The sequence below is a fragment of the Coenobita brevimanus genome, chromosome 99 (assembly GCF_032717465.1).
Source record: "Coenobita brevimanus isolate Jiangsu-jjx chromosome 99, ASM3271746v2, whole genome shotgun sequence".
Lineage (NCBI taxonomy): Eukaryota > Metazoa > Arthropoda > Malacostraca > Decapoda > Coenobitidae > Coenobita > Coenobita brevimanus.
In genome coordinates, this window is record NC_137052.1 from 7,597,033 (window position 1) to 7,622,891 (window position 25,859).

At 46.1% G+C, this 25,859-nt stretch overlaps 1 protein-coding gene and 1 long non-coding RNA gene across 2 annotated transcripts in view; one reads left to right on the top strand and one right to left on the bottom strand.

The window, feature by feature from the left end:
* Nucleotides 1–25,859, top strand: part of LOC145414369 (uncharacterized) — a 471,209-nt gene that overhangs the window by 200,006 nt on the left and 245,344 nt on the right. The window lies entirely within an intron of this gene.
* LOC145414420 (uncharacterized) overlaps nucleotides 1–25,859 on the bottom strand; it is a 45,004-nt gene that overhangs the window by 14,314 nt on the left and 4,831 nt on the right. The window contains exons 2-3 of the mRNA XM_080283955.1: nucleotides 778–907; nucleotides 316–444 (exon numbers count right to left, since the gene is read on the bottom strand). Of these exons, the coding sequence (XP_080140081.1) occupies nucleotides 316–444; nucleotides 778–874 (226 nt within the window). The 5' untranslated portion in view covers nucleotides 875–907. The remainder of the gene's footprint in view (nucleotides 1–315; nucleotides 445–777; nucleotides 908–25,859) is intronic.

Sequence of the window (25,859 nt, forward strand, 5' to 3'; positions counted from 1 at the left end):
AAGTACAGTAAAATTATAGTTTCAACCCATAACATAATTGCGAGATTTTGGTCGTCTTTTCAGTATTTTAGACAGTTCTAAGACACTACTTCTAGGGCATTTTCGTCGCAAATTGTTTTTTATTTTACCCTTGAAGATAACCTAACCTAACCTAATCTATTTGTATTTCATAAGTAAAATACAAATAATTTGCAACAAAAGTGCCACAGAAGAAAAACGTCTTAGAATTGTCTAAAATACCGATTAAAAAAAAAAAAACGGATCAAAATATCGTAATTGTGTTTTTGGCTGAAACGATATTAAAAAGGGAAATACCTCTTCTATCAGGAGTGACAGGAAGTTGATCCAAAATTTTCTGAATAACCTCAGACATCACATGTTTTGTCAGTCTGCAACGATTTACAAACTCCTCCTCACTCATGGCAGTAAAAGGGTCCATCCGATCTGGGGAAAGGACAGGCTTAACACGATGCTCAAGTCACTGAGAGATAATAATACATATGGGTTAAGGACAAAACGGAATCTCCAAAACTTTCAGAAGAATCCAATTTAAAGAAATTCAAAATACAGTACACAGAAAGAAAGACCTAAAAACTCAATACTTAGGTGTGAAATATTAAAGGTACACGAATGCTCAAAACCTTCATAAGAATATATTATTGAACATGAGAATGTAGAAAATAGTTAACACAAGAATAGAGTTAAAGCTCTAGGGAGCCTGTAGAATGTACAGATGAATGTATGGAGAAATTAATTGGAGGTATCCTCCATTATTACCTGGAATAATTCTAAGAATTTGCCGTGCAGCAATTCTCTTGGCTCCAGTTTTGGCTTCAAGTTGATCTTGGTGATCCAAGTCATCCCAGATATTCATAATTCATTGGTATCGATCCATCTGGGTAAATACCTGTAATAAAATTGGTGTGATAATATATACAAGAATAAAATCGGTACATTTATTCAAAATTTACAAAATTATTTTTGGTAATAAAAAATTGTTTTGTGGTGGTTACCCTAATCTTTTAATCAATTATACATTTTTTGTTGTGCAAATTGTGCTTTTGATTGGCCTTAATGTTAGACACCTACAAAGAGCTACAAATCAACTGACATTAATTTGCTTTTCTACTTTAGCTGATTCTTCATAGCAAAGTTGGTAAATCTGGTGAAATTGTTAGGACTGATTTGGTCTCAACTTACAGTATATCCCTATAGGTTATGTTAGGTTACCTATCACCATAGTTGTCTTTTAGGCCAATTTTCCATGTTTTATTGCTAAAATAATATGCTAAATCTGATAAACAACGTCTCTGAATCAGTCCAAAGGTAGAAAACAGTTTTAAATAAGACTTGAGAGGGGGTCCAATGTGTTCTTAAATTATACCATGTGCTTACCTTTCCGAAGACAATAATGAAAAGTGGAATGGTGTAAAAGTCTGTTAGATAAAGTGCTCTTGGAAATAGGCTGTGAAGTTGCCTGGATCATCACAGTATGAGACACAGGTAACTTGGGAATGGTAGAAGTCAACGACTAGAATGTGTGCAGCAATTTGATCATAAACACATAACACCAGTCCTTAAAAATCCGTAAATAAAGATGGTGTCACACACAAAAAATTATAACAAGAGTTAAAAAAAAAAACTGCAAATGCATTTCCTGAATGTTACAGTAATAACTAGTTAGAGAATATGGTATCAGAATAAAAAAAATAAAAAAAAAAAGATACAAAAATATTTGGGAGGAGGTGGGTGATGATCCTGCTTCATGTTCCACTATGTTTTCCCCAAGACAGACCCATCCGCGCACCATAAGGGCCTAAATTTGGAGATGGGTAGGGGTTACAGGCGGGGAAAAAGAGAAGGGGAGGGGGAGAGTGAAAGTAGATTTACCAATATAACTTACCACTATAATCCACTGGATTTCACTACTGATCTTCATAGATCCTATTGCCTACCTCCATTTCTGTATCTAATTTAAATTTGTCTTATCTTCCTTTTAAAACATTTACTAAAATAGCGCTCACAATATTTTCAGGTAGCTTATACCAATCATATACAATCCAGTGCATGAAAGTGCCTTTTGTTTGTGTTTTATTACATCTTTTAAAAATCTTTGAAAGTTCTTTTTAATAGACCAAGATCCTGTTCAATTTCGACACAGTCTTAACTATGTGGGCATCAGCCTTTAAGTCATCACTAAGTATCCCTCCCAGAGCCTTTTCTTCTGTAACCTGCGTCAGCACATATTCCCCAATATTATACTCTAGTTATATTTTGGATTGGTTCTTCCCACATGCATGGTCTTGCATTTTGAGTCACTGAATTTTAAGTCAATTATTTGATGGAACCATCGTCTCATCTACATCTTCTTGCAATAACTGTTTTTCTCTCACTGTTCCTACAGTGTTATATAGGCTATTTTTGTGTCGTGTGCAAAAATTTTGCATTTGGAACTAAGATTCTTTGGGAGGTCATTTATATATATATTAGGAACAGTATTGCCCCCAACACTGAACCCTGTGAGACTTCACGTGTCACTTCTGCCAGGTCAGACAGTTCTCCATTTACTCTAACTCTCTGTATTCTGTTATGTAAGAAATATTTTGTCCACCTCAAGATATTACCTCCAATTCCTGCTCCCTCAAACTTGTAAATTAGTCTTTTCTGTAGTTCAGTGTCGAAAGTCTTTTCAAGATCAAAGTAAATGACATCAAAAGGCTGATTTTCATCATGCATATCTGTCCAATCACATAATGTTTCTAGTAAATTATTTAAACATGATCTGCCACTTCGAAAGGCATGCTGATTTTCACACAGTATATTTCTTTTTCCTACTGTACATAAGCTACAATTTTTTCTCTTAAAATTTCTTCAAATACTTTGCAAATTACGCATGTGTGGCTCACTGCTCTGTAAGTTCCTGCTTGTGATCTATTTCCGATCTTGTGTATGGGTGAAACAGTCACTTCCAACTCAGAAGTATGGTTGCAGTCTTAAGGAATGTTCATACAGAATAGTCAGTGGTTCACAAAATTCATTTGCAAGTTCCTTAAGTACCTTAGGGTGGATGTTGGCAGGTCCTGTGCTGTATACCACTTAATCTCTTAAGTTTGTTTTTTTGCTCCTGAAGATGACATAATGGGTTGTAATGGAGTGCCAGGAGAAAACGATAATGGGAAACCACTGAAGGATGTGTCAGGAAAGGAAGTTGTGCATTTTTAACTTTTATTTCAAAGACAAATATGCACATAAATACACATGGTATAGAGGGAACAGGTATCGGGTTGAAAGGAGCCTGATTGATTATGTGCTTGTAGAGAGGTCGATGCTGGGAATGGTTGCTGATACGAGGCCATGAGAGGACGATGTCGAGGTCTGTCAGATCATATGATTGGGGTATGCAAGATTAAGCTGAGAGGAGTGAGGTGGATCAGAAGAAAGAGAAGCAGTCAGGGAGAGAGACTGCAAGTCGAGAAGCTGAGGGTCAAAGAAATGGCAGATGAATACAGGACCAAAGTAGGGGAGGAGTTAAAATCAGTGAATTGGAATTTATTGGATCTGGACAGCATGTGGAACGTATATAGGGATTGTTAGTTAGGAATGTTAAGCCGGTGTGTGGTGTGGCAAGAGTAACAACAAAGAAGAAATTTACGGCCTGGTGGAATCGAGAGGTTAAGAGAGCAGTGGAGGAGAAGAGGAAGAAATGGCTAGAGTGGTTACAGGACAGGGGTTCAATTGAAATAAGAATTGAATATATTGAGAGCAAGAAGCACGTAAAGAGACTAGTTAAGAGGAAAAAGAAGGAGGTAAATGATGATTTAGGAAGAAAAATGAATGCAAATTACTTTGAAACTAGAAAGTTATTCTGGAAAGAGGTGCGGAAATGTAGAAGTGAGAGCGGAAAGAAATGTGAAAGTGTGAGGGATGTAAGTGGTAGATTATTAACCCATGGCGATGAAGCATGGACCAGATGGAAAGTATTTCGAAAGCCTGATGAATGGGAATAGAGAGAGCAAAGCCGATGTAAACATGATTGGTTTTGGGGGTGTGCAGAGAAGGAATGCAGTGATAGGAAACGTGACACTCACACATGTGAAGAACGCTGAGATGATTGATTGATTGAAAATAATTAAAATCTGGCAGTGCAACTGCCAGGGTCATATGCCGCCGGATGACAAAGTAAAAGACATGGCAAAATAAAAAGTGCCTATTCAAAAAAGAGTTAATATCTTTTAGTAGGAATAAAACACTCAAAATAATAAAATAATTTTATGAGCATATAAAATTGCAGTCGGTTCTGCCGTATACACTGAAGTAATGCCAGGAAGGCTATCGCACCTACTAAAGGAAGGGAAGACAACACCAAATCCTACTCTAGTATCAGTTTTAGACCCGTCAGTGTAGACGGGGACAGAACCCTCATGAATAAGAGACCTATGCAAGAGGAGGAGGGTCTGACGGTCAGCACACCAAGAGGTATGAGCTAAAACCCTCAAAAGACTCAAAGCTTTAAGACAAGCCACCTTAACAGAACGAATATGAGGAACCCAGGTTAATCTTCTACCAAACAGAAGACCCAGAAACCGCGTCTCTTCCACACAGGATATTCTCCTACCATAGAGATACAAGTCAGGGTCTGGGTGAAACCCTCGAAGACGACAAAAATGCATAGCCACTGTCTCTGCTGAAGAAAAATGAAAATCGCTTGATTCTGCCCAGTCAGAAATTCTATTGAGAGCCAGCTGCAACTTCCTCTCTATCAGAGACATTCTAGACGCGGTGAAGGAAATCGAGAGGTCATCGACATATAGTGATCCTCGTACACCATCAGAAAGTACACTGATGACGCTGTTAATGGCTACAGCAAACAGAGTAACACTGAGGATACTCCCCTGTGGTACTCCTTCTTCTAGTGGTCGGGCATTAGAAAGCACTCCTCCCACTCGCACCCTTAAAATTCGGTTAGATAAAAATTGTTGAATAAAAATAGGCAAGCGTCCATGAACACCAAACTCATGAAGAGAGAGTAAAACACCATGACGCCAGGCAGTGTCATATGCCTTCTCCAGTTCAAAGAAGACCGTGATCTGGTGTTTGTTAGTGGAGAAAGCCTCACACACAGAAGATTCCAAGGACAGCAGTGCATCAGAAGTAGATTGCATTGTTCAAAAACCAAACTGGGCAGGGGATAAGAAGTCACCTTTCTCCAAAAACTTAACAAGCCTAACACTGACCATCTTTTCCAGAACTTTACATATACATGACGTTAGAGAAATAGGCCGATAATTCGTTGCCTGTAGGTGGTCCTTATGTGGTTTGGGGATGGGGATAACCACAGCAACACCCCAGCTAGCCGGAAACTCCCCAGAACACCAGATCTTATTAAACAGAGAAAGCAAAAACAAAAGGGACTCATGAGACAGGTGACTTAAAAAGGCATAAGGAATATCATCATAACCAGGAGAAGAGTCATGGCACTGCGACAGTGCTGCCTGGAGTTCAGAGATTGAAAATGGAACATTGTAAGGCCCTCCCCCAGCAGAGGTAAAACTGAGATCACGAGACTCTAGGCGCCGACGGTGGCAAGCTGAAGGCGTATCTCCATCCTTCTGTGAAAATGCCCAACCCCTCATCTTCCATTAAAGAGGCAAGCATGACACCCCGAGGGTTGGCCTCACTGTTTCCCCATAGTGGATGGTGTCCATTCATATCTCCCAGTAACAAAAACGGAGAAGGAAGGCCACGAATAAGGCGTTCCAGATCCACCCTTTCAACAACAGCACTGGGAGGTAGATAAAGACTGCAAACTGTATACTGCCAACGTATAAACATCCGGACAGCGACAGCCTGCAGAGGAGTAGAGATGTCCATATGACTGTACGGAATATCCTGGCGAAGGAAAATAGCAGCACCTCCATGACGACCTTGACCTGGTACAGGATCTGAATAAAAGGCATGGTAACCAGAAGGACCAGAAGGAACAGCATCACCTACCATGGTCTCCTGGATGCACATGCACAGAGGAGTAAATTGAGAAACAAGATGACAAAGTTCCTCATAGTTAGCGCGTAAACCTCGACAGTTCCACTGGATGATAGAACCCATAATGGAGGAAGGATGACTAAGTGCGAGACTGTACACCTGACAAGCGAGAGGGTTTGGATTGATGCTTATGAAGGCCCTTCACAGGGGCTTGCCCAGCACCAGAAACCTGCACCCTCTGTCGAACATCCGTGGGTAAACGAGAGGCTGAGGAAGTAAGTTTTACAACACTCCTTCTTTGAGTGGGCATACCAGTTTGTTTGGAAGGTGGCTTGGAGGCTGTTTTTGAAGGTGTAGGACGGCCAGTGCTCTTACCACAAGCCCCAGAAGTGGAAGTAGAGTCCACAGGATTCGAATCATTTGAGGAGGCCATCCTATCCTGCAGATCTGAAACACCAAAGAGCTGTCCAACAACATCCCCAGGTGGGGATGGAACCGGAGGTGAACCTGCTGTTTCAGATGTCGCCTGGGTAGGCCCCTCAGCCTGCTGAGCAGAGGGAAGAGAAGAGGTGTTGACAGAAGGGTCGACAACAGAGACCTTAGGTGGCCGGTCTTCATGCTCAGAGGACTCTGACGAACAATGGTGACGTTTGCCAGGTACAGGTAGAGCCTTGGGCAGACTGGGTAGGACAGGAGAAGGAGTCTGGTCAACGTGGACATCAGTCATCACCACAGAAGTGTGCAAGTCATCAGCCACCGAAGTGGGGGCAGAAACAGTCACAGTAGGGGGTGCGCGAGGTTCATTTTCACAAATAGTATGAACGATAGGGACAGCATCCCGCAAAGCACCAGATGATGCAGTGGGCACTGGATTGGGTTGAGGCTGTCTCTGAGTCATAGGGCTGTGTACTGGTATTCCAGAAAGGACAGAAGCATAGGTAACACCGGGCTGAAAGAAGTGAGTCTGGGCTTTCTTCTTAGCCTCAGGGAATGAAACCTTCTCAAGTGTTCGAATCGATAAAATCTCCTTTTCCAGGCAGTAGCGAGGACAGTTTTTGGAAGATACCGCATGAGGGCCCCCACAGTGATAGCATTTAAGGGGTCCTGGACAGTCATTGGCATGACTTGGTCTGCCACAGGAGGTATAGACACCAGGAAGGCCAGCCTGTGAGCGGCGGCAAAATCGGCTAACATGTCCATACCCTTGGCAGTGAAAACAGCGCTTTGGGGTTGGCACATACGGCTTCACAGGAAGCAATAGCCATGCCAGTTTCTCGGACCTAGACAATGTCAATTTATTAAATGTCAAGAACAATGTTGGACTTGGATTCAAGATCCCATCTCTCTTTTTTTGGAAGGCGTTCAACCTTCACCACACCAAACGACCACAGCTCTTCCAACAATCGTTCCTCTGAGTATCAGAGGATGTCATGAGAGAAAATGACTCCCTTACTCTGGTTGAAGGTTCCATGAGGAACACAGGTAACATCAGAACTAGCAACAGAGGTCAAGTTCATTAGCCGGGAGCTCTCCTCTGGGGTGGATACCTCAATGAGAATGCTTCCATCCCCCTGGGAAGAGATCTTGGGATCTCTTCCACAAACTGACACTATGGCACGATGCAGCTCAAAGATGTCAACATCTAGAACTGACCCTCCTATGGAGGATTTCAGAACCAGATACTTTGCATAAGAAGCCGACACCAGTTCTTCTCCGTTCAACCCCAGAGCCGTACCTACCCGGCATGACCGCCTCCCAGTCCCAGTTGAAAGCTGGGGCAAAGGAGGACATTCACCAGGGGCCTGCTAAGGCTCCAAGGTGGCAATAAGGGAGTCGCCAGGGACAGAGCCAGAATCGTCAATGAAATTTTTTTGGTGGCCATGTGCTTTAACAAAACCTTCATTCCCCCACTCCTCCACCCACCATAAAGCCCAACAAGGGGAGGTCGTATGCCAGGGACAACACCACTGGCGACCCCAGAGGTAGCAGGAGAGTATACGTGGGTAACCACTGGGGGACCTTGGCAAGGGTGACTCCAGGACGATAGGAGCCACCAGGCCCCCCAGTGCCCACTTGACCCTAGCCAACGCATGACCAGCCGATTGACCTGGTCGGGTACAACCAGGCCACCCGTCTAGCCAGAATAAGGGACCAAAGAGGTGTATTGCTAGCTGCAGGGTGCACCGTGCAGCTTCGCTCAACCTCCAGGACTCCCGTCTCCCAGCATTACGGGATGCCACGCACGGCAAACACGTGAGGAGGCAACAGTCCTGCCCTAGATGGCAAGTGGACAGGGACTAGCATCACCAGCAGGCCTCCTCCACCAGTGATGTAGGGGGTGTTTGGTCCACGAGGCCGAGAAATACCGAACCCTACAAAGGTAGGCAGACCTCCCGAGTAGGTGGCATTGCCAGCCACGCTTCAGGCCCCGCCACCACGTCAAGGTGACCCCCGTCAGCGTGGAAAGAACGTTGAGAAAATGGGAAAACAACTGGGGGTTGATGAGGTGTATACAGAGATGATTAAGTGTAGTGGAGAGAGCAGAATGAAGTGCTTGTTGGAGATATGTAGGAAGGCATGGATGAGTGAAACGGTGCCAGCAGAGTGGAAAAAGGCTGTGATTGTACCCCTGTACAAAATTAAAAGTGAGCAAAGTGAGTACAAGAATTATCAACTAATAAGCATATTCAGTGTAGCAGGGAAGGTATATGGAAGAAATATTATAGAGAAAGGAAGAGAGATACCAGATGTCCTGGTGAATGATGAACATGGTGGCTTTAGAAGTGGCAGAGGATGTGTGGATGAAATATCTGGAGTGAGACAGATAGTGCAGAAGGCTTGTGAGAATGACCATAAAGTGTTCATGATGGATTTGGAAAAAGCATACGACAAAGTAGACAGAGAAGAATTGTGGAAAGTTTTGTGCATGTACGGCATAGATGGTAAGCTGCTAGGTGCCGTCAAGCGTTTTTACGATGGCAGTAAAGTATCTACAAGGGTAAATGGGCATCTGAGTGAATGGTTCATGATTGGTGTGGGCGTGCGACAAGGTTGTGTGATGTCCCCATGGTTGTTCAATATATGATGGCTGGGGTGATGAGCGAAGTAAAAAAATAAGTAATGGAGAGGGGGATGGCGCTGGTAATGAATGATGATGGATGGAATATCTCAAATTTATTGTATGCTGATGATGCAGTACAGTTGCATTTTTTTCATGCAGGAAAGAAGGAACCAAAGACCAGGGGCTTGCAAACCGTTCCTGCCGAGAAGAGAACAAAAACAATACAAAAGAGCGCCAAATTCAAGATCCGTTCATTTCGAGATGCCTGGACACACTACGTTTGAAAGACTGGAGATCATAGGAAGTAAGAAATACAGACAGAGGGAGACAGTTCCAGAGTTGACCTGTTGCATAAATGAAGGACTGGAAGTAATGGTTAATTCTTGCATTAGAGAGTTGGACAGAAAAGGGATGAGAGTTTGTTGCTAGACGAGTGCTAAGCACCCATCGTAGAGGTGGAGGGATGCAAGCAGACAGTTCAGAGGAACAGTGACCATTGAAGTAGCGATAGAAAAGAGATAAATGTGCAACAGTTGACGAAGAAAGAGAGGTTGAATGGAGCCAGTAAGTGGAGAAGAGATGATGAGACAAAAAATCTTTGACTCCACCCTATTAAGAAAAGCTGTATGCGGGGATCCTCCCCACACATGAGAGTTGTACTCTACACAGGGGCGAATAAAACCCGTGTATAAAGTCAACAACTGTGCATGAAACCCCAAGCATTTTCAAAGGTAATGCAGGATTGAGCTGGATATTATTAAATATTAGTGGGTATTCCTGTGGAAGATTCTGTCGAGTCGATAGGTGTAAAAACTGAGTTTTTGATGCATTAAAAACAACATTATTTTTACCCCAGTCAGAGATACGAGCCAAATCAGACATTAGGTGTGCCATAGCCTCATCCCTTGTTTGTTGAAGCAACTGCTGAGATGGACGTTTCGGGAACCAAATGGAAAGGTGATGGGTGGAATCATCTGCGTACGAGTGGATAGGGTCAGATGTACAGCTTAGAAGATCGTTGATGAATAAAATGAAGAGAGTTGGTGATAGGATAGAACTCTGAGGAACACCACTGTTGAGAAATCTAGGAGAAGAACGATGGCCTTCTACAACAGCGGCTATAGAACGACCAGAAAGGAAGCTATAGATGTAGGCACAGATAGATAGAAACCGTAAGAGGGCAGTTTGCATATTAAAGATTTATGCCAGACTCGTTCGAAAGCCTTTGAGATGTCAGGTACAATGGCAAAGCTTTCACCAAAGTCCCTAAAGGAGGATGACCAGGAGTTTGAAAGGTAGGTGAGAAGATCGCCGGTGGAGCGTCCCTGACGGAACCCATACTGACGATCAGAAAGCAGTTTGTGAAAGGAAAGATGCTTTTAAATTTTTATGTTAAGAAATGATTCAAAAACTTTTGAGACATAGGATGTTAAAGCAATTGGACGATAGTTAGAGGTTTGGGAATGGTCATCCTTCTTTGGGACAGACTGAATGAGAGCAAATTTCCAGCAAGAAGGAAAGGTCCAAGTTGACAGACAAATTCTAAAGAGTTTACCTAGGCAGGGTGTATGCACAGAAGCACAGTTCTTGAGGACGACAGGAGGGACTCCATCAGGCCCATGTGCCTTGTTAGTATCAAGGCCAGTGATGACAGAAAATACATCAGCTGAAGAAATTTTAATGTCAGCCATGAGGAAGTCAGAGGGGGGAAGTGATGGAGGAACAACACCGGAATTGTCTAAGGTGGAATTGGAGGAGAAAGTCTGAGCGAAGAGATCTGCTTCATCAGTAAAAGAAATAGCTACAGAGCCATCAGAATAGAAAAGAGAAGGGAAGGATGATGAGGTAAAGTTGTTATAAAGGTTTTTGGCAAGGTGCCAAAAGGAGCGGGAAGAATTCGAGTTGGAGAATTGAGAGCATTTAGTACGGATGAAATTATATTTAGTAGAGTGAAGAACAGACTTAGCACGATTTGGGGCAGAAACATAAACAAGATGTGATTCAGGGGTGGGTTGGCTTTGGTACCTTTTATAGGCCCTCTCCTTGTTGCGGACAGCATTAGAACAAGCCTGATTAAACCGAGGCTTTCTTGCAACAGTGAAAGGATATGTGAAGGGAATCTATGCTTCCTTGCCCGAGAGAATAACCTCCATAATGCACAATGCACACTCAGGTGGCTCCCGGCCATGGAAGCAATAATCATTTCAGGGGATATCAAAAAAAGTACTGCCTGAGGGCCTCCCAATTCGCAGCTCCAAAATGCCACAGTCGACGTTTCTTTGGAGGGTCCACAGGGCGTACCGGAGCGATAGGACAGGTCAAAGTAATAAGGTTGTGATCGGAGGAGCCCAACGGAGAGGAAAGATTATCAGTGTAAACAGAAGGATTAGTTGTAAGGAAGAATGTTGGAGCTCACTTCAAGGTGGTTAGGGATACGGGTAGGGTGCTGTACAAGCTGCTCTAGGTCATTAAGGATGGAAATGATGTAGGCTTATTCACCAAGTGGATCAGTGAAAGGAGAGCAAAGGTGATGGTGAACATTAAAATCTCGTAGAATGAAGATTTCAGAGAAAGTAGAAATGGATAGAATGTGTTCCCTTGTAGAAGTAAGATAGTCGAAAAATTTTCATAGTCAGTAGAATTAGGAGATAAGTAAACAGCGCAGATATATTTAGTCAGAGAATGACGAGAAAGCCGATGCCAGAGAGTAGAGAATTCAGAAGAATCAACTTCAAGAACACGAGAGCAAGATCAATCGCTGCGTACATATACAGAACAGCCATCTTTGGTTTTGAAATGAAAATAGAGAAAGTAGGAGGAACCAGAAAAGGGTTTACTGTCAGTTGCCATAGACAGCTGAGTCTCTGTCAGGACGAGAAGGTGAGGTTTAGAGGAGGAGAGGTGATGTTCAACAGAAAGTTAGAGGAAAGGCCGTGAATGCTGCAGAAATGAAGAAGTGAGTCAGACAGTGGTTCCAGGCATCTCTCTGAGTCGTCGCAGGGAGAGGGGCAGATAGTGCGGGAATTTATGGTCCCCTCCCCCTGGGGATCCCAAGCCTGATTTAATAACGTCATTTTTCTTTTTTTAATTTTGAAAAGGAAGTGTAATGTGTAGTGTGCATGTAGTTTGGTGTTGACAGAGAAACTTGTATTGGAGAGCATGCTGGCCTACTCTCTGTGTTACTGAAACACTGAAAAAGTTCAGCAAAGGAGGGGTGGTCAGGGAATAGTCTCGAGGGCTGATGAAACGGGAGCACCAGCTCTCCCTGTCATCAGCTTTCCATGCACCTTGGGAGTACTGCCCTGCTCGACTGGTGCTACAGTCTACTCCTCATACGGGACAAGACCGTGGTAGACTAGTGCAGAGTTTTGCTGACGTCTGTGAGTGTCGTGCCTTGATAGTAAATGGGAAAAGAGTACAGTGATGGTTATAGAGAGAGAAGGTGACTCCTAGTTTCATGTTACAGTGACTGGAGAGAGACTGGAATCGGTGAGAGTTCAAATACCTGGGTACAGTGATAGAAAAGAGAAGATAATTTGCAAAAGAAGTGGAAAGTAGAGTGACACAAGGAAGGAAAGTAGCTGGTACAATGAAAGCCTTGATAAGAATCAGAGGCTTGAGTGTTGCTGCTGAACGAGATTTACATGAAGGGGTGTTAGTGCCAACTTTAACATATGATGTGAGACTGTGGTGTGGCATGAAAATGAAAAGTCAAGAGTGAGAGCAGTGGAGATGGGACTGCAGAGGAATATATGTGGAATACAGAGAGTGCATAGGATACGAAATAATGTGATTCGTGAAAGATGTGCAGTGAGGAAATCTGTGGACATCAGAATCGGAGAGAGTGTACTGAGATGGTATTGTCATGTGGAAAGAATGGATAAAAATAGAGTTGTGAAAAAAGTATGTGTGAGTGAATTTGAAGGAGGGAGGAGGCGACGTAGGCCAAGGAGAAGGTGGAGGGATATGATGGATGAGTGTGTGAGGAAGAGAGGCAGTCGGTGAGGCTAAGGGACTGACAAAAGATCGATCTGGCTGGATGAATACTGTGAGGAGAAACGCATGATCAGGCACCCCTTTTGAACGTGACAGCGTCCAGACTGACTCTATCGGATACGTTTATGTGAAGCTACAGAACATGATGAATGTTTTTGGCGTATCAGAGAGCCAGGCTTCCGGGAGCTTGAACAGTGAGTGAATGGAAGCGTTGCCCATTGGATTGGACAGATTTGGGCTGTCTGGACATTGTTACTCCTCACCCTGCCCTAGGGTGGGAAAGGAGGTTCGAATGATGATGATGAAGTTTGCTTTTCACTAGAGACTTTTCAGTACAGGTAGCTGTTAATTCTTCTTGACGTTCTCTGTCACTGGAGTCAAAGGCATCCTGTACTTCATTGCAATAATTTAGACAAATGAAATCATTTAGCATTATTTCAGTTTGGTCATCCTCTTGAGTAAAAACTGAATTAAGAAACTCTTCAGCTCATTTGTTATATCCTTGTTACTAGTCGTTTCTGTGCTTTCACGTTTTGTTACTCTTCTTACGTGGTCTGTGATTCTTTTACTACTGTTTACGTATTTATACAGCGCTTTTGAATTTCTTTTCACTTCCTGAAACAGATTCCTCAGAACCTCTGTGCATGTATTCCTTTCCTTAATATATTCTTTGTAATTCAGTTTAGATTTGACTTTTTGGTAACGTTCCCAAGCAAAGTGGTTTTTCCTGGCTGCTCCTTTGGCATGCTTGTAGAACCATAGCCGTTTTTCCTTCTTTCTTTTATCATTTCTACAATCGGGTACAAGTGAGTTTATTCCTTGTATTATTTTCCCTTCAATCAATTTACTCATTTCTTGCACATCTTTTCCTCATAACTCCTCCGTCAGGAAAGAAAAAGTGAAAGTAACAAAGAGAGAGCGAGAGAGAGAGAGAGAGAGAGAGAGAGAGAGAGAGAGAGAGAGAGAGAGAGAGAGAGAGATTGATTGAATAGGAAAACTAGTGCCAGGCAGCAAAGGCCATATGGCACTAAAGAAGAAATCATTGATATCGGTCAGGTAAAGCAATCATATGGAGGAAAGCATACGGATACGTGACAAAAAGGATATGAGAGCGGTAACCGAAACGTGGGTGGATTCACCTAGAAGATCAGCAAATGAATGTGGATGGTGTAAGTTATCAAGGAAAGGGAAAGCACGGTGACGCTCAGCAGAGTATCGAGGGCAGTCCAGTAGGAGATGTTCTACAGTAAGTAGAACCTGACAGTAGGAGCAAAGAGGAGGTACTCCACTAGCCATCAAATAGCCATGTGTAAGACGGGTATGGCCTAAACGCAAACGTGCTAACGCTGTCTCCCACCGTCTGTTAGGATAGGAGGAAAATGACCAAGGCGAAACAGTGGGCTTAATGGAACTCAGCTTATTATTAGTAACATGGGACCACTCCAATTGCCATCGACTCTTAAGTGACAAAGAGAGAGATGGAAAAAAGTCACCTACTGGGAGACAGCTGGAGGATAATGTGTTAGACGCTGCTGACCTGGCCAAAAAATCCACCTGTTCATTTCCTGCAATACCAACATGGCTCGGAACCCAACAAAAGATGACTACTTTCTTCCTGGTAGCAATCCTGTACAACCACTCCTGAAATTTAAGAACAAGTTGGTTGGCTGCGGGAATGGTCTGGAGGCTAAAAAGGGCACTAAGGGAGTCCGTGAATATAACAAAAGATGAGATCTGTTAAGAAAAAATATATCGAACAGCAATCAAAAGAGCAAATAATTCTGCACTGAAAATACTAGCAACATCAGGGAGACGGGATTGATATGAACTATTGGGAAACAAAACTGCAAAACTCGTGCCACCAGAGGACTTCGAGCCGCCTGTATAAATGGGTGTGGCTGACGAATGACAAGACAAATGGTGATAGAAGAGAGATCGTAGGTGAGATGGGGAGGTAGAGGATTTAGTTGCAGGGAGAACAGAGGAGCATTTACTTGGGGGTGGAATAAGCCACGGAGGAAAGGAACGAAGGTGATATGGAAAAACGCGAGGAGAAGGAAGAGATAAAGAGCGGGACAAATCATCTACTCTATGTAAAAAGGAGTACCGTTGGTAGAAAGGTGTCCGGGATGGATTGGATGGAATGGATGTAGAAAGAAAACTGGACGAGGAATGTTGATTAAGTCTGTAATAATAACGAAGGGTCAGTTCATCACGACGATGCGATAAGGAGGGCAAACCAGACTCAGCATACAAGCTCTGAACAGGAATGGAATGGAATGCCCCTAAAGCAAGGCGAATGCCTTCGTGATGGATTGCATCCAACCTCCGAAGAGTGGCAGGGGATGCAGAGGCATAGACTTGACAACCATAATCAAGAACAGAAATAACTACGGCGATATGTAAACGAAGGAGTAGAGTGCGATCAGAGCCCCAACTGAGATGGCTCAGTGTCCGTAGGAGTTGAAGTCGTCGAAAGGCAGATGTTTTCACGGTAGCTATATGTGAAGGCCAAGTCAACCGAGAGTCAAAAGACAAACCCAGGAATGTAGTAGTAGGATGATATGGAAGAAGGGTGTCATATAGATATAGTGATGGCTGTGGAATAGCACGCCGTCTGGAAAACATCATAGCTCGTGATTTAGATGGCGAAAAGCGGAATCCATGAGAAGTTGCCCAAGTCGACACAACACTCACAGCTGACTGCATACATTGACCAAGACGAGAAGGGTCAGCATCAGCAAGGTAAATTGCTAAATCATCTACATATAGGGAAGCATGGACTCTAGGAGGAAGAAAAGAGACAATACCATTTATTGCAACAAGGAACAAAGTCGTACTCAGAACACACCCCTGTGAAACGCCCTCCACCTGTGGAAAGGTGGCCGATAAACTGCCAGAAACACGTACCCGAAAGGTTCGAGCTTTCAAAAAATTGTCGAGAAAAACACCCATATTACCGACTACTCCAAAATGGACTAAAGTACAGAGAATATGATGCTTCCACGAAGTGTCGTATGCTTTCTCATGATCAAAAAAGACACCGAGAACTGATTGCTTACAACGAAAAGCCTGACGGATATAAGACTCTAGTTTCACTAAGGGATCTAAAGTACTATGCCCCTTACGAAACCCATATTGAAAATCGGAAAGGAGATTCTTAGATTCTAAATACCAAATCAAACGAGTATTGACCATCCGTTCCAGTAACTTACCAAAGCAGCTGACAAGATCAATAGGTCTGTAATCCTGTGGAGAATGACCGGTCCTACCAGGTTTTAAAAAGGGAAGCAAATATGCCGTGCACCAGGCGTCAGGGAACTCACCATCTGTCCAGATCATATTATAAAGTGACAGGAGAAAGGATAATGCTGGTTGGGGTAGGTGTTTTATCATTTGGCAATGAATACCATCGGGTCCCTCACAAGTGTTGCCACAAGACTGGATCCCAGACAGACATAGAAAATGGGACATTATATGACTCCGCAGATGATAGAGTAAAACGCACTGGGGTACGTTCAACCTCGTGTTTATAGTGATGGAACTCCCAAGAGAGATGGACTCCCTTGCTGATCTCACTGAAATGGTCTCCCAGTATATTTGCAACCCTAGAAGGATCAGCAACAGACTCACCATCGACATGAAGTACTGGAGCTGGTGGGGGAGAGTATTTGCCTGAAATTTTCTGAATATGATTCCACAGGACAGTACCAGGCGTGGAAGACGTGAGATTGGACACATAAGACGACCAACTTGCCTTTCTGGCAGCCTTTATTGTCCTACACAAAATGGCACCAGCCCGTTTAAATGGAAGGAAGGCAGATTGGCTGCCTGGAGTATGCATTCTTCGTTGGTACGTTCTCCATTGAGCCCTTTTGATCCGAAGGCCTCTAGTACAATCAGGGGACCACCATGGAACGCATTTGGACGCAAAGGGGCGTGTAGTCTGGGGAATGGATTCCAATGAGGCAGCCAGCACCAATCCAGTAAAATAGGCAACTATATCATTCACGCTTGGGGCGGAAGAGGGGACTAAAAGTGAGTGGAAAAATGAAGAGAACTCATCTCATTTTGCACGGTCAAAACGCCAGCGCGGGGGACGAAGAACAGGTGAATAGGATGAACTAGTGAGTAAAATGGGAAAGTGATCGCTAACCAAACAGGTATCCAGTACAGACCAGGTAAAATCTAAAGACAGAGATGGTGAGCAAAGAGAAATATCAAGACAAGAAAATGCATGAGTGTGAGGATCATGATGTGTAAATGAGCCAGAATTAAGAATGTGGAAATCGTGATTAGACAGAAAAAAATCAAGTAGGCGGCCTCTAGTAGAAGTGGCATTATCACCCCATAAGGGATGCCTGCAATTGAAGTCGCCCAGTAGCAATATAGGCGGAGGCACAAGTGATAAAAGACGTGAAAGCTCGGGGAAATCTATGGGAAAGGAAGGTGACAAATAGAGTGAAATAATAGTAATCCAGCGATGGAAGAAAACCCTCACTATAGTGCATTGAATGACGAAGAAACTGAAGAAGGTTCATTGGGGACTGTACTGTGAATGAGGATCGATGATTCAGAAACTGAAGAAGGTGCACTAATGAAAACATAACCTGGGATTTGAGCAGGGGGAATGGAAAGACGGGTTTCTTGGAGACACACAACCAATGGGCAATACTTGGCAAGGAGGCATCTAACTTCAAAGCAATTCATATTAAAACTTCGAATGTTCCACTGAAGTACGGAAGCCATAATACTAACAGATAAAATAAAATAAAATCCAATAAAACAAATATAAAAGCATTAAAAAATAAAGGTAAAACCAAGGACATCAGAAACTAATTGTGGAACACAATAACCAGGGAGGGGCAATCACAATTCGCGACAGGATAGTATGGGGGAAGGAACAGAAGTGGAGGAAAGCAAAATGACTGGAGGAGCGTCATTGGAAACAACAGAAAGGGAGGGAGTTATCGACAGATTAGGGGAGGGAGGAACAGTAGTTGGTAGGGGATCTGGCACTGGATGTACCTCCACACATGTCTGCATGACCCGTGGAGAACACCCTGAAACAACTGGAGTTGAGGGGAGACAAATTTTGAGTAGTACTTCTGACAGATGATATCCCCATACTAGACTTGGTGGGTCGAGAAACACACGCAGGCGGTGAACACTGCCGTTTCAGACTGTTTAGAGAGGGAGGTGTTGTTGTCCGGGAAAAACCAAGTCGCAAGCGAAGGGCAAAGGACGAGGATGAGGTAGGGTGAAAATGAGGGATTCGAGTAGTACCAGAACGGTGGTTGGAAAGCTGGGGAGTATGAAGCAGGGGAAGGGGGGACATGACGGGGAGGGCGGAGAGATTGTTTCGGTGGAACAAACAAGGATCGACTGAACGTGGCAGGCTGAGCGTGAACTCCGTTGGTGGCCATAGGCAATTGGCCATCTGTAGACAAAGTCAGTGAGGTAGAAGATGGACAATTCTGGGCAACGGGCGAAGGGGTCGAGGGGACAGTTGTGGCAACAGAGAAAGTCAATGCTGGTACATGTGAAGCTGTACTAGGAGCAGGGGTCGAGGAGCAAGTTGGGGTCCTGACCGACCAACGGATATGGCCTGCATACGTGGAACAATCATCAAATCCCATTCTTCGGACAATCTGGCAGGCCTCCCTAAGTGACATTGGATCACGGGCATGAGTACAAGAAACCTCGCACTCAGATAGGTATGTGGGACAAGAACGTATGTAGGCGGGATGGCCACCTCCACAATTGGGACAACGACATGCAGCAGCAGGGCAGTCTGCTTCGGCATGATCAGGCTGAGCACACCTGGGGCAAACAGCACTCCTAGCTCAGACGTTGTCGGGTGTGGAGGTCTGGCCATTCTGTCTCGAGATTTCGACTCTGTTCGATTTACTCTTGAAGAATTTCGTCCAGTTTACTCAGTTTTGCCAGTTTGGGGACTTAGTCTCTGGTACTGAGGAAGATTTTTGAACGTTTTTCTAGGTTTTTCTGGGACTCTGTCTCAGATTGCCTGGGTGTGACTGAGAGTGTGTGTGTGTGTGTGTGTGTGTGTGTGTGTGTGTGTGTGTGAGTTTGTGCTTTTTTTTTTTTTTTCTTTTCCCGGCCGCCGTTAGTGTCTCTCTGCGTGGTATGAAGCCGAACCCTGAAGGGGTGCCGTTAGGGCACTTCCATGAGGGGGGCCCATTAGGGGCTGGTTATAGGAAGCGCAGAGAGCGGCTCTGATAGAGTAGGGAAGACCCGAAAGGGGCAGTGGCGGGGCCTCCTACGTTGCCCTTTAGAGGGCAGGGAGCATAGGCAGCCCGTCACTGTAGGGACCTTGCCGGGTTTTTTCTTGTTTATTGTTTGTGAGTGAGTGTCAGTGTGTCGGACTGTGTGACAGTGTGAGTGGTGTCAGTGAGTGTCTGCTTCTCAGTCCCAGGGACTATGAAGGGGACCCAGACCCCTAGGCCTACAGGGCCAGTACGCTCGCCTCCCAAGCAGAGGCCTTCCCGCCTTGCTGTTGTGTCAGGCGCGAAGCGAGAGCGCCGTCTTTCTGAAGGCAGCTCTCGCTCATCGATGTCTGGTGAGGCCTTTTGCCCACCCCCTTCTACCCAGCCTTGTAAGCAGAGGCCTTCAGGTCCTGCTTCTCAGCCGGGTGCGAAGCGAGAGCAGCGCCTATCTGACGCTAGCTCTCACTCGTTGACAGCTGGCGAGGCTTCTGCCTCATCCCCAGGACCTCCCAGTGCACGAGCTGCAGCCTCATCTCCCCCTTCCACCGTAGCACGTGCAACCAAGGTTGCACGTGTTCATAAGGCGATGGACGAGGAAGTTTCGGCTCCTCCTCCTCCTCCTAACACTGCCAGCAGCAAGGCCTCTTCTGCTGCTGCAGATAAGGCAGCTCACCCTCCTGTTGCACCAGACACCGCAACTGCTCCATCATCAGCTGCAGCTGAAGGAGATATTGACGGCTTTACAGTCGTCTCCAGGAGGACACGCACCAACACCCCTGCCAAGTCCTCCTCAACTGATGCTACCACTCTCTCCCGACCCTCTGCTATGCAGGGAAACGGAAACCCCTCCGTTACCAGCTGACCACTCCTTCCTGCACGGAACTCCTCCAAAGTTCGGGCACCGGCTGTGTCAGTCAGGTCTCAGGCCTCCCCAGTCTCCAAACACCCAGCCTTCCTTCTTCCACCTCACGACTCGTTTCCATCGACCTACGAGATCGTGATGGCATTGGAGGAAGAACACCCCAACCTTACATTCACCATTCGCGAGGGACGGGACCAAGCGACAATTCTAATCCCTCAAGACGACACCACAGTACAGGCACTGCGAACAATCACCTCAGCTGCAGGGAATATGATCAATATCCAGGAAATTGACCCCAACCTCACCACCCGGAAGGTAACCCTTATGGGGTACCCACTGTACTACCCGCTGACACCCATCCTCCGACACCCTCAGGTGGAAGAAGCAGCACCTTGTCTGGCAAAGGGGGAACCAACAAGGCAGGTTGTGGTAACACTGAGAGGCATCGTCCCACAAAAGCTCCAGCTGGGCAACTTCGGCACATACTTCCTCCGCCCTTATTCCCCGGAACCTCTCCGCTGCTTCAAGTGCCAGGGCTTCGGCCACCACCAGAAGAACTGCAGTAGCCCTCCAACTTGTGCTATGTGCAGTGGCAAACACAACACCCAGCAGTGCCTCAACAAGTTCAAGGCTGGGGAACCAGTAACACCGAAATGCCCCAACTGTGCAGGTTCCCTACACGCTTGGAACAAGTCGTGCCCAGCCCGAAAAGAGAGGGTGGAGAGAGGGATTGAGTGGCAACAAAGGTGGGTGCGAGAGAAGGAGTTTGCTTCCCCTGCACCACCAGGCACGTTTATATGGGGTCGAGATCTCCGCAAGTCTGGCAGCAACTCCAACACCCGCCCAACCTTCACACAAGAGGAATTCCCTCCCCTGCCAACCACAGCCAAGACACCTACAGTGCCTCTTCATCAGCCGACCACTCCATCTACAGCCAGTACTCAACCTGTAACCCCCCACCAGTCTCAGCCATTGCCCAGACAAATGATGCACGACTCTGTAACGCAGACAGAGTCAGTGCCAGCACCATCAACCATTCAGCCAGCCCCCATTCTGCCACCAGGGAAGGTCGCCGTCGATCGGGACGCCTTGTGCATGCTTGGACGGGAACTGGGGAGGGCCATCATGGCCAGAATAGGAGCACAACTGGGCTGCACTCTCGACCCCACACCACTTGGCCCATTCGTCGATCGTATGGTCGACGAATGGATGAAGGACCCATTTCTAGCCCCATCCACACTGGCCAGCACTCAGGACGTTCCTCCACTTGTCCAGGAGAGCACATCAGCAGAGGTATGCATCCACTCCCCAATCTCCACTCCACCAGCAGCAGAGTCTCCAAACTCTCCTCAACATCTGCCACTGCCAGCTCAACCGCACCTCCACAGACAATCCAGGGATCCCAGGCGTCGTCACAGGTCCACCAGTCAGAAACGGCAGTTCCCATCGGCCTCCCCCAGAGGATTACCCCGGCAACGCTCTCGGTCTCCTCTACCATCCCAGGATGTGCCAACCATGGACGGCTGAGACTCTCCTCACTCAATGCCTCTCAATCATCTGCCCCACAAACAGCGCCATCCTCGACATCTCTTCAGCACGAGTCCTCCTATGGTCTCAGGATCATTCAACGGAATATCCGTGGTGCTCAACATAAATGTGCCCTTCTTGAGGAGGTTGCTCACCAAGATCGAGTCGACATATTCCTCCTTCAGGAAACTCTAATCCCTGCCAACCGTTCCTTGCGCATAAGGGGCTTTAACACTTTCCTTCTGCCACATGCTCGCGGTGCCCCCGTGGGTGTGCAATACTAGTTAGAAGCCACATCCCCGTGTCAGTCATCCAATCGCCCCCCCATTGTGGAGACGGAATCGAAATGCAGGGGGTTTCTGTCACCCTGGCTACCTGCACTCTTGAGATCTTTAATTTATACCGCAGCCATTCGGCAGAATTAGACTTAGCGGAACTTTTTACTCAAGCCTCTGCTGAACCTACACTGATTGGTGGGGATCTCAATGCTCACCATCCATGTCTCGGCTCCCCTGGAACCACAAATCCTGCTGGACGCCATATTGCTGAGCTCATCGAGGGGGTGCCCGACTTATTCCTCCTAAATGACACGCATGTCCCCACTCATTTACAAGGAGGTAGGCTAGACCTTACCTTCACCTCGTCTCACCTGGCATCCTTAATGCAGTGGATGATACACCCCAATCTTCTATCTGACCATCACGCCATCCTCTGCTTGATTGATCTAGCCAAGATTCCTGGACCTGCAAGTCCCCCCTCACGGTGGAACACCAAACAGGCCAACTGGGACCTATTTATGACTACACTGGACCAATTACTGAGCTCTTCAGCCCCCTCCCCTGATATCGATGTCCATGAGCGGCAAATATCCACAGCCTTTCAGGCTGCAGCTGAAGCAGCCATCCCAAAATCATCTGCTAACAGGAGATTTCATAGGGGTCGATGGTTCTACTGTGGTCGGGTGCGGGAACTCAATTGCCGCTTAAACAGGGCAAAGAAAATATACAGAGCTCACCCAACTCCTGCCAGTCTCCATTATCTTCGAGCTGTTATAGGCCATACCATCGATGAGAAAAATAAGATTAAAGAAAAGAAATGGCTTGAATGGTGTCGATCTCTCGGGGCAAACACTAGGCTGGGACAACTTTGGAAACATCTGAAAGCTGTCTCTAACCCCTCTCCAGCCCGCCCTCCCTTTCACCGTGACCCTCAAGGAGAGGCCGATCGATTAGCTACACTGTTCGCTCAATGCACCTCCCCGGATCAGCTTCCAGCTGCCACTAGTCTTCGCCAAGCAGCTTTACAACATGATCGTACATCGATCATTCTCGCTGCACAAGAGCACCCTGCCGATACTGACCAGCCCTTCACCATTCAGGAGCTTGAAAAGGCCCTCAAATCCAGCACAGACACCGCCCCTGGACTAGATGGAATCACCTACTCCATGCTAGCACACACTGGGACAATGACCAGGAATGCCTTCCTTGCTTTGATAAACCACTCATGGGAACTGGGTACCCTCCCTACTCAGTGGAAACTGGCAGTAATCCAACTCATTCCAAAACCGAAAGATCCCAGTGCCTACAGACCCATCTCTCTTCTCAGTTGCCTCTGCAAAACTGCTGAAAGGATGGTTCTGCAACGATTACAGTGGTGCACAGACTCTCCCCCTAGCCACCTCTTTGCCTTCACCAGGGGCAAGGGGGCAGCAGAATGCCTTGGCATGCTCATGACAGAACTGCAAAGGGGCAAAGGGCTAGCCATATTTATAGATTTGGAGAAAGCCTTTGAACTTGCGTGCCCAGAGGCAATTCTCACTGCTCTAGCCAACAAGGGTGTCCGTGGGCGGCTGCTTTGCTGGCTTGCTAACTTTTTTACTGATCGCCAGGCAGTGGTACGTTTTCAGGGCCATGTCTCCTCCACACACAGGCACATCAACGGCACTCCTCAGGGCAGTGTCATCAGCCCGACCCTATTTAACACACTTGGTGAATGCCTCTTACGTGTAGACCTTGGCACCGGTGTACGCCTCCTCTGTTACGCCGACGACCTAGCTATTGTCGTCCATGGTGGGCCATACTATTTCAAAGCCCAAAGAGCCCTGTCTCGTCTATACCACGAGTGTGCAGAACTTGGCTTCAAAATAAATGAAAATAAAACAAAAACCTTACCGTTTGGTATTGCCATCCCCACAGAGCAACTCTATCTTGGTACCACACCAATTCAATACGTCACCACCCATCAGTACCTAGGAGTATGGCTCGATTCCAAGCTCACATTCCAGACCGAAGTAACCTACCTGAGAGAGCGAACCAAACTACGGCTCAGTGCGCTCCGAGCTCTTGCAAGGAAGGGCGGAGGAGCAACCTACCGTGTCCTTCGCTTGTTTTATATACAGGCTATCCGCTCTCTCATTGATTATAGCGCCCCTGTTCTACCAATGTTAGGAACATCGCTGCTTAGTAGGCTTGAGGTTATTCAAAATGAGGCTCTACGAATAATGACTGTCTCCCCAATGTGGACTCGCCTTTGCAATCTTCGCCTTGAATGCAATATGGAGTCCCTGTACCACCGTATTCAGGCAAGAGTTGCAGGGCTTGCTGCTAAACTGGCCCACAATGGGTCTCCACTCCCACTTTTACCCAAAATAGTAGCCGCAGTGAATCTGCACCCTGTCCTCCTCACTCGTAGCTGGACTCACAGTGTGGCACAGGCCATCCACACACTCAATGTGGCTTACTTTATGCAACAAGCCCCTGATGTGCCTCTTCCCTCTTTCCAGCAACCACCACCATGGTCCTCATTATTCAAGTTTGTCATCAATCCTTCCTCTCCTAAAGCACATACCCCTATACAGCAGCTGCGCCAAGAGGTCCTTGAACGAATTCATTCACTCAACACCCCTGACTCAGTTTCTTATTATACAGATGGCTCAGTCATCGCGTCCAAAGCCGGAGCTGCATTCATATGTGGTGATCGGACCTTTGGTGTTCGAGTCACTGATGGCTCCTCAACGCTACAGACTGAGCTAATTGCCATCGCTGAAGCCCTTAGGGATGCGCAGGTTGCTACGTTGGCTCCGAAAGTTATCATCCACACAGACTCCCTATCGGCACTTCAAACACTCCTACAGCCTTATCACTCTGACAATGTACGGCTGATAACCGACATTCTCAACACAGCCCAACAGCTTAGCAGTGGCAACCGCTCCATCACTCTTCACTGGATCCCCAGTCATGTTGGCTTAACAGGGAACGAGAAAGCAGACGCTGCTGCAAGATTCGCCATGGAGCATCCTCAGGTTGACGTTACCGCCTCGGTCAGCCTCTCTTGACTAAAGCAGGCTTTACGTGCTACATGTCCTATTCTCAACCGAGACGACCATGAATCCTATGTCCTCTAAGGCTCTTCTGCCACTTGGTTTGCTATGGCAACCCAATATGGGCCTCTTTCAATACCAAGATTCATCCCCAACAATATTCTTCAAGGTATTCGTCGCCTGCACCTGGGCTACAAGTGTCGTAGCCAGATCGTGGGAAGTGGAGATGAACCTACCTCTACTTGTGCACACTGCAACTCCAATACGCCATTCCCCCTCCTGCACTACCTCCTACGGTGCCCAGCCACGGCACGCTTTCGAGTTGCCAACCCATATCCTAATCCCGACATACCTCGCCATCTACCCATTGCCCACTCGTACTTTTCACTATGTAATGCAGCAGCCTGTGTTGTCGCAACTACACCCTTTAACATCCTCTCTAATGTTGTGCAGTGTGCACCCCCCCCAAAGTAGGTTATTCAATCACCCCTAGTGTTAAGCCACATATCACTGACTGGGCCAAACAAGGGCCCGGTCCTCTCTAGAGGAGAGGAAAATATAATAAAGTAAAGGGGCAAACAGCCACAGAGCAACACCACTTACTGGGATGGCCATAGCGTCAACATGATTGGCACTGTCGAGGAGAATCAATATACTCTCTCACTGATAACTTAATGCCACCAATAATCACATAGTCAGGGAGAGATCGTGAATCAAACGTGACCTTAGCTATATTAACTGGACGTGTATGGTTTCCTCTCGGTGGAATGGTGTAACATAGGACAGACTGAACATCATGCCCCAACTCCTGAAGGGCGGCTTGGATATATGACGAACAGTCAGAAAATTCCCTATCACCTAATCGTACATATGAGGGAACAGCGA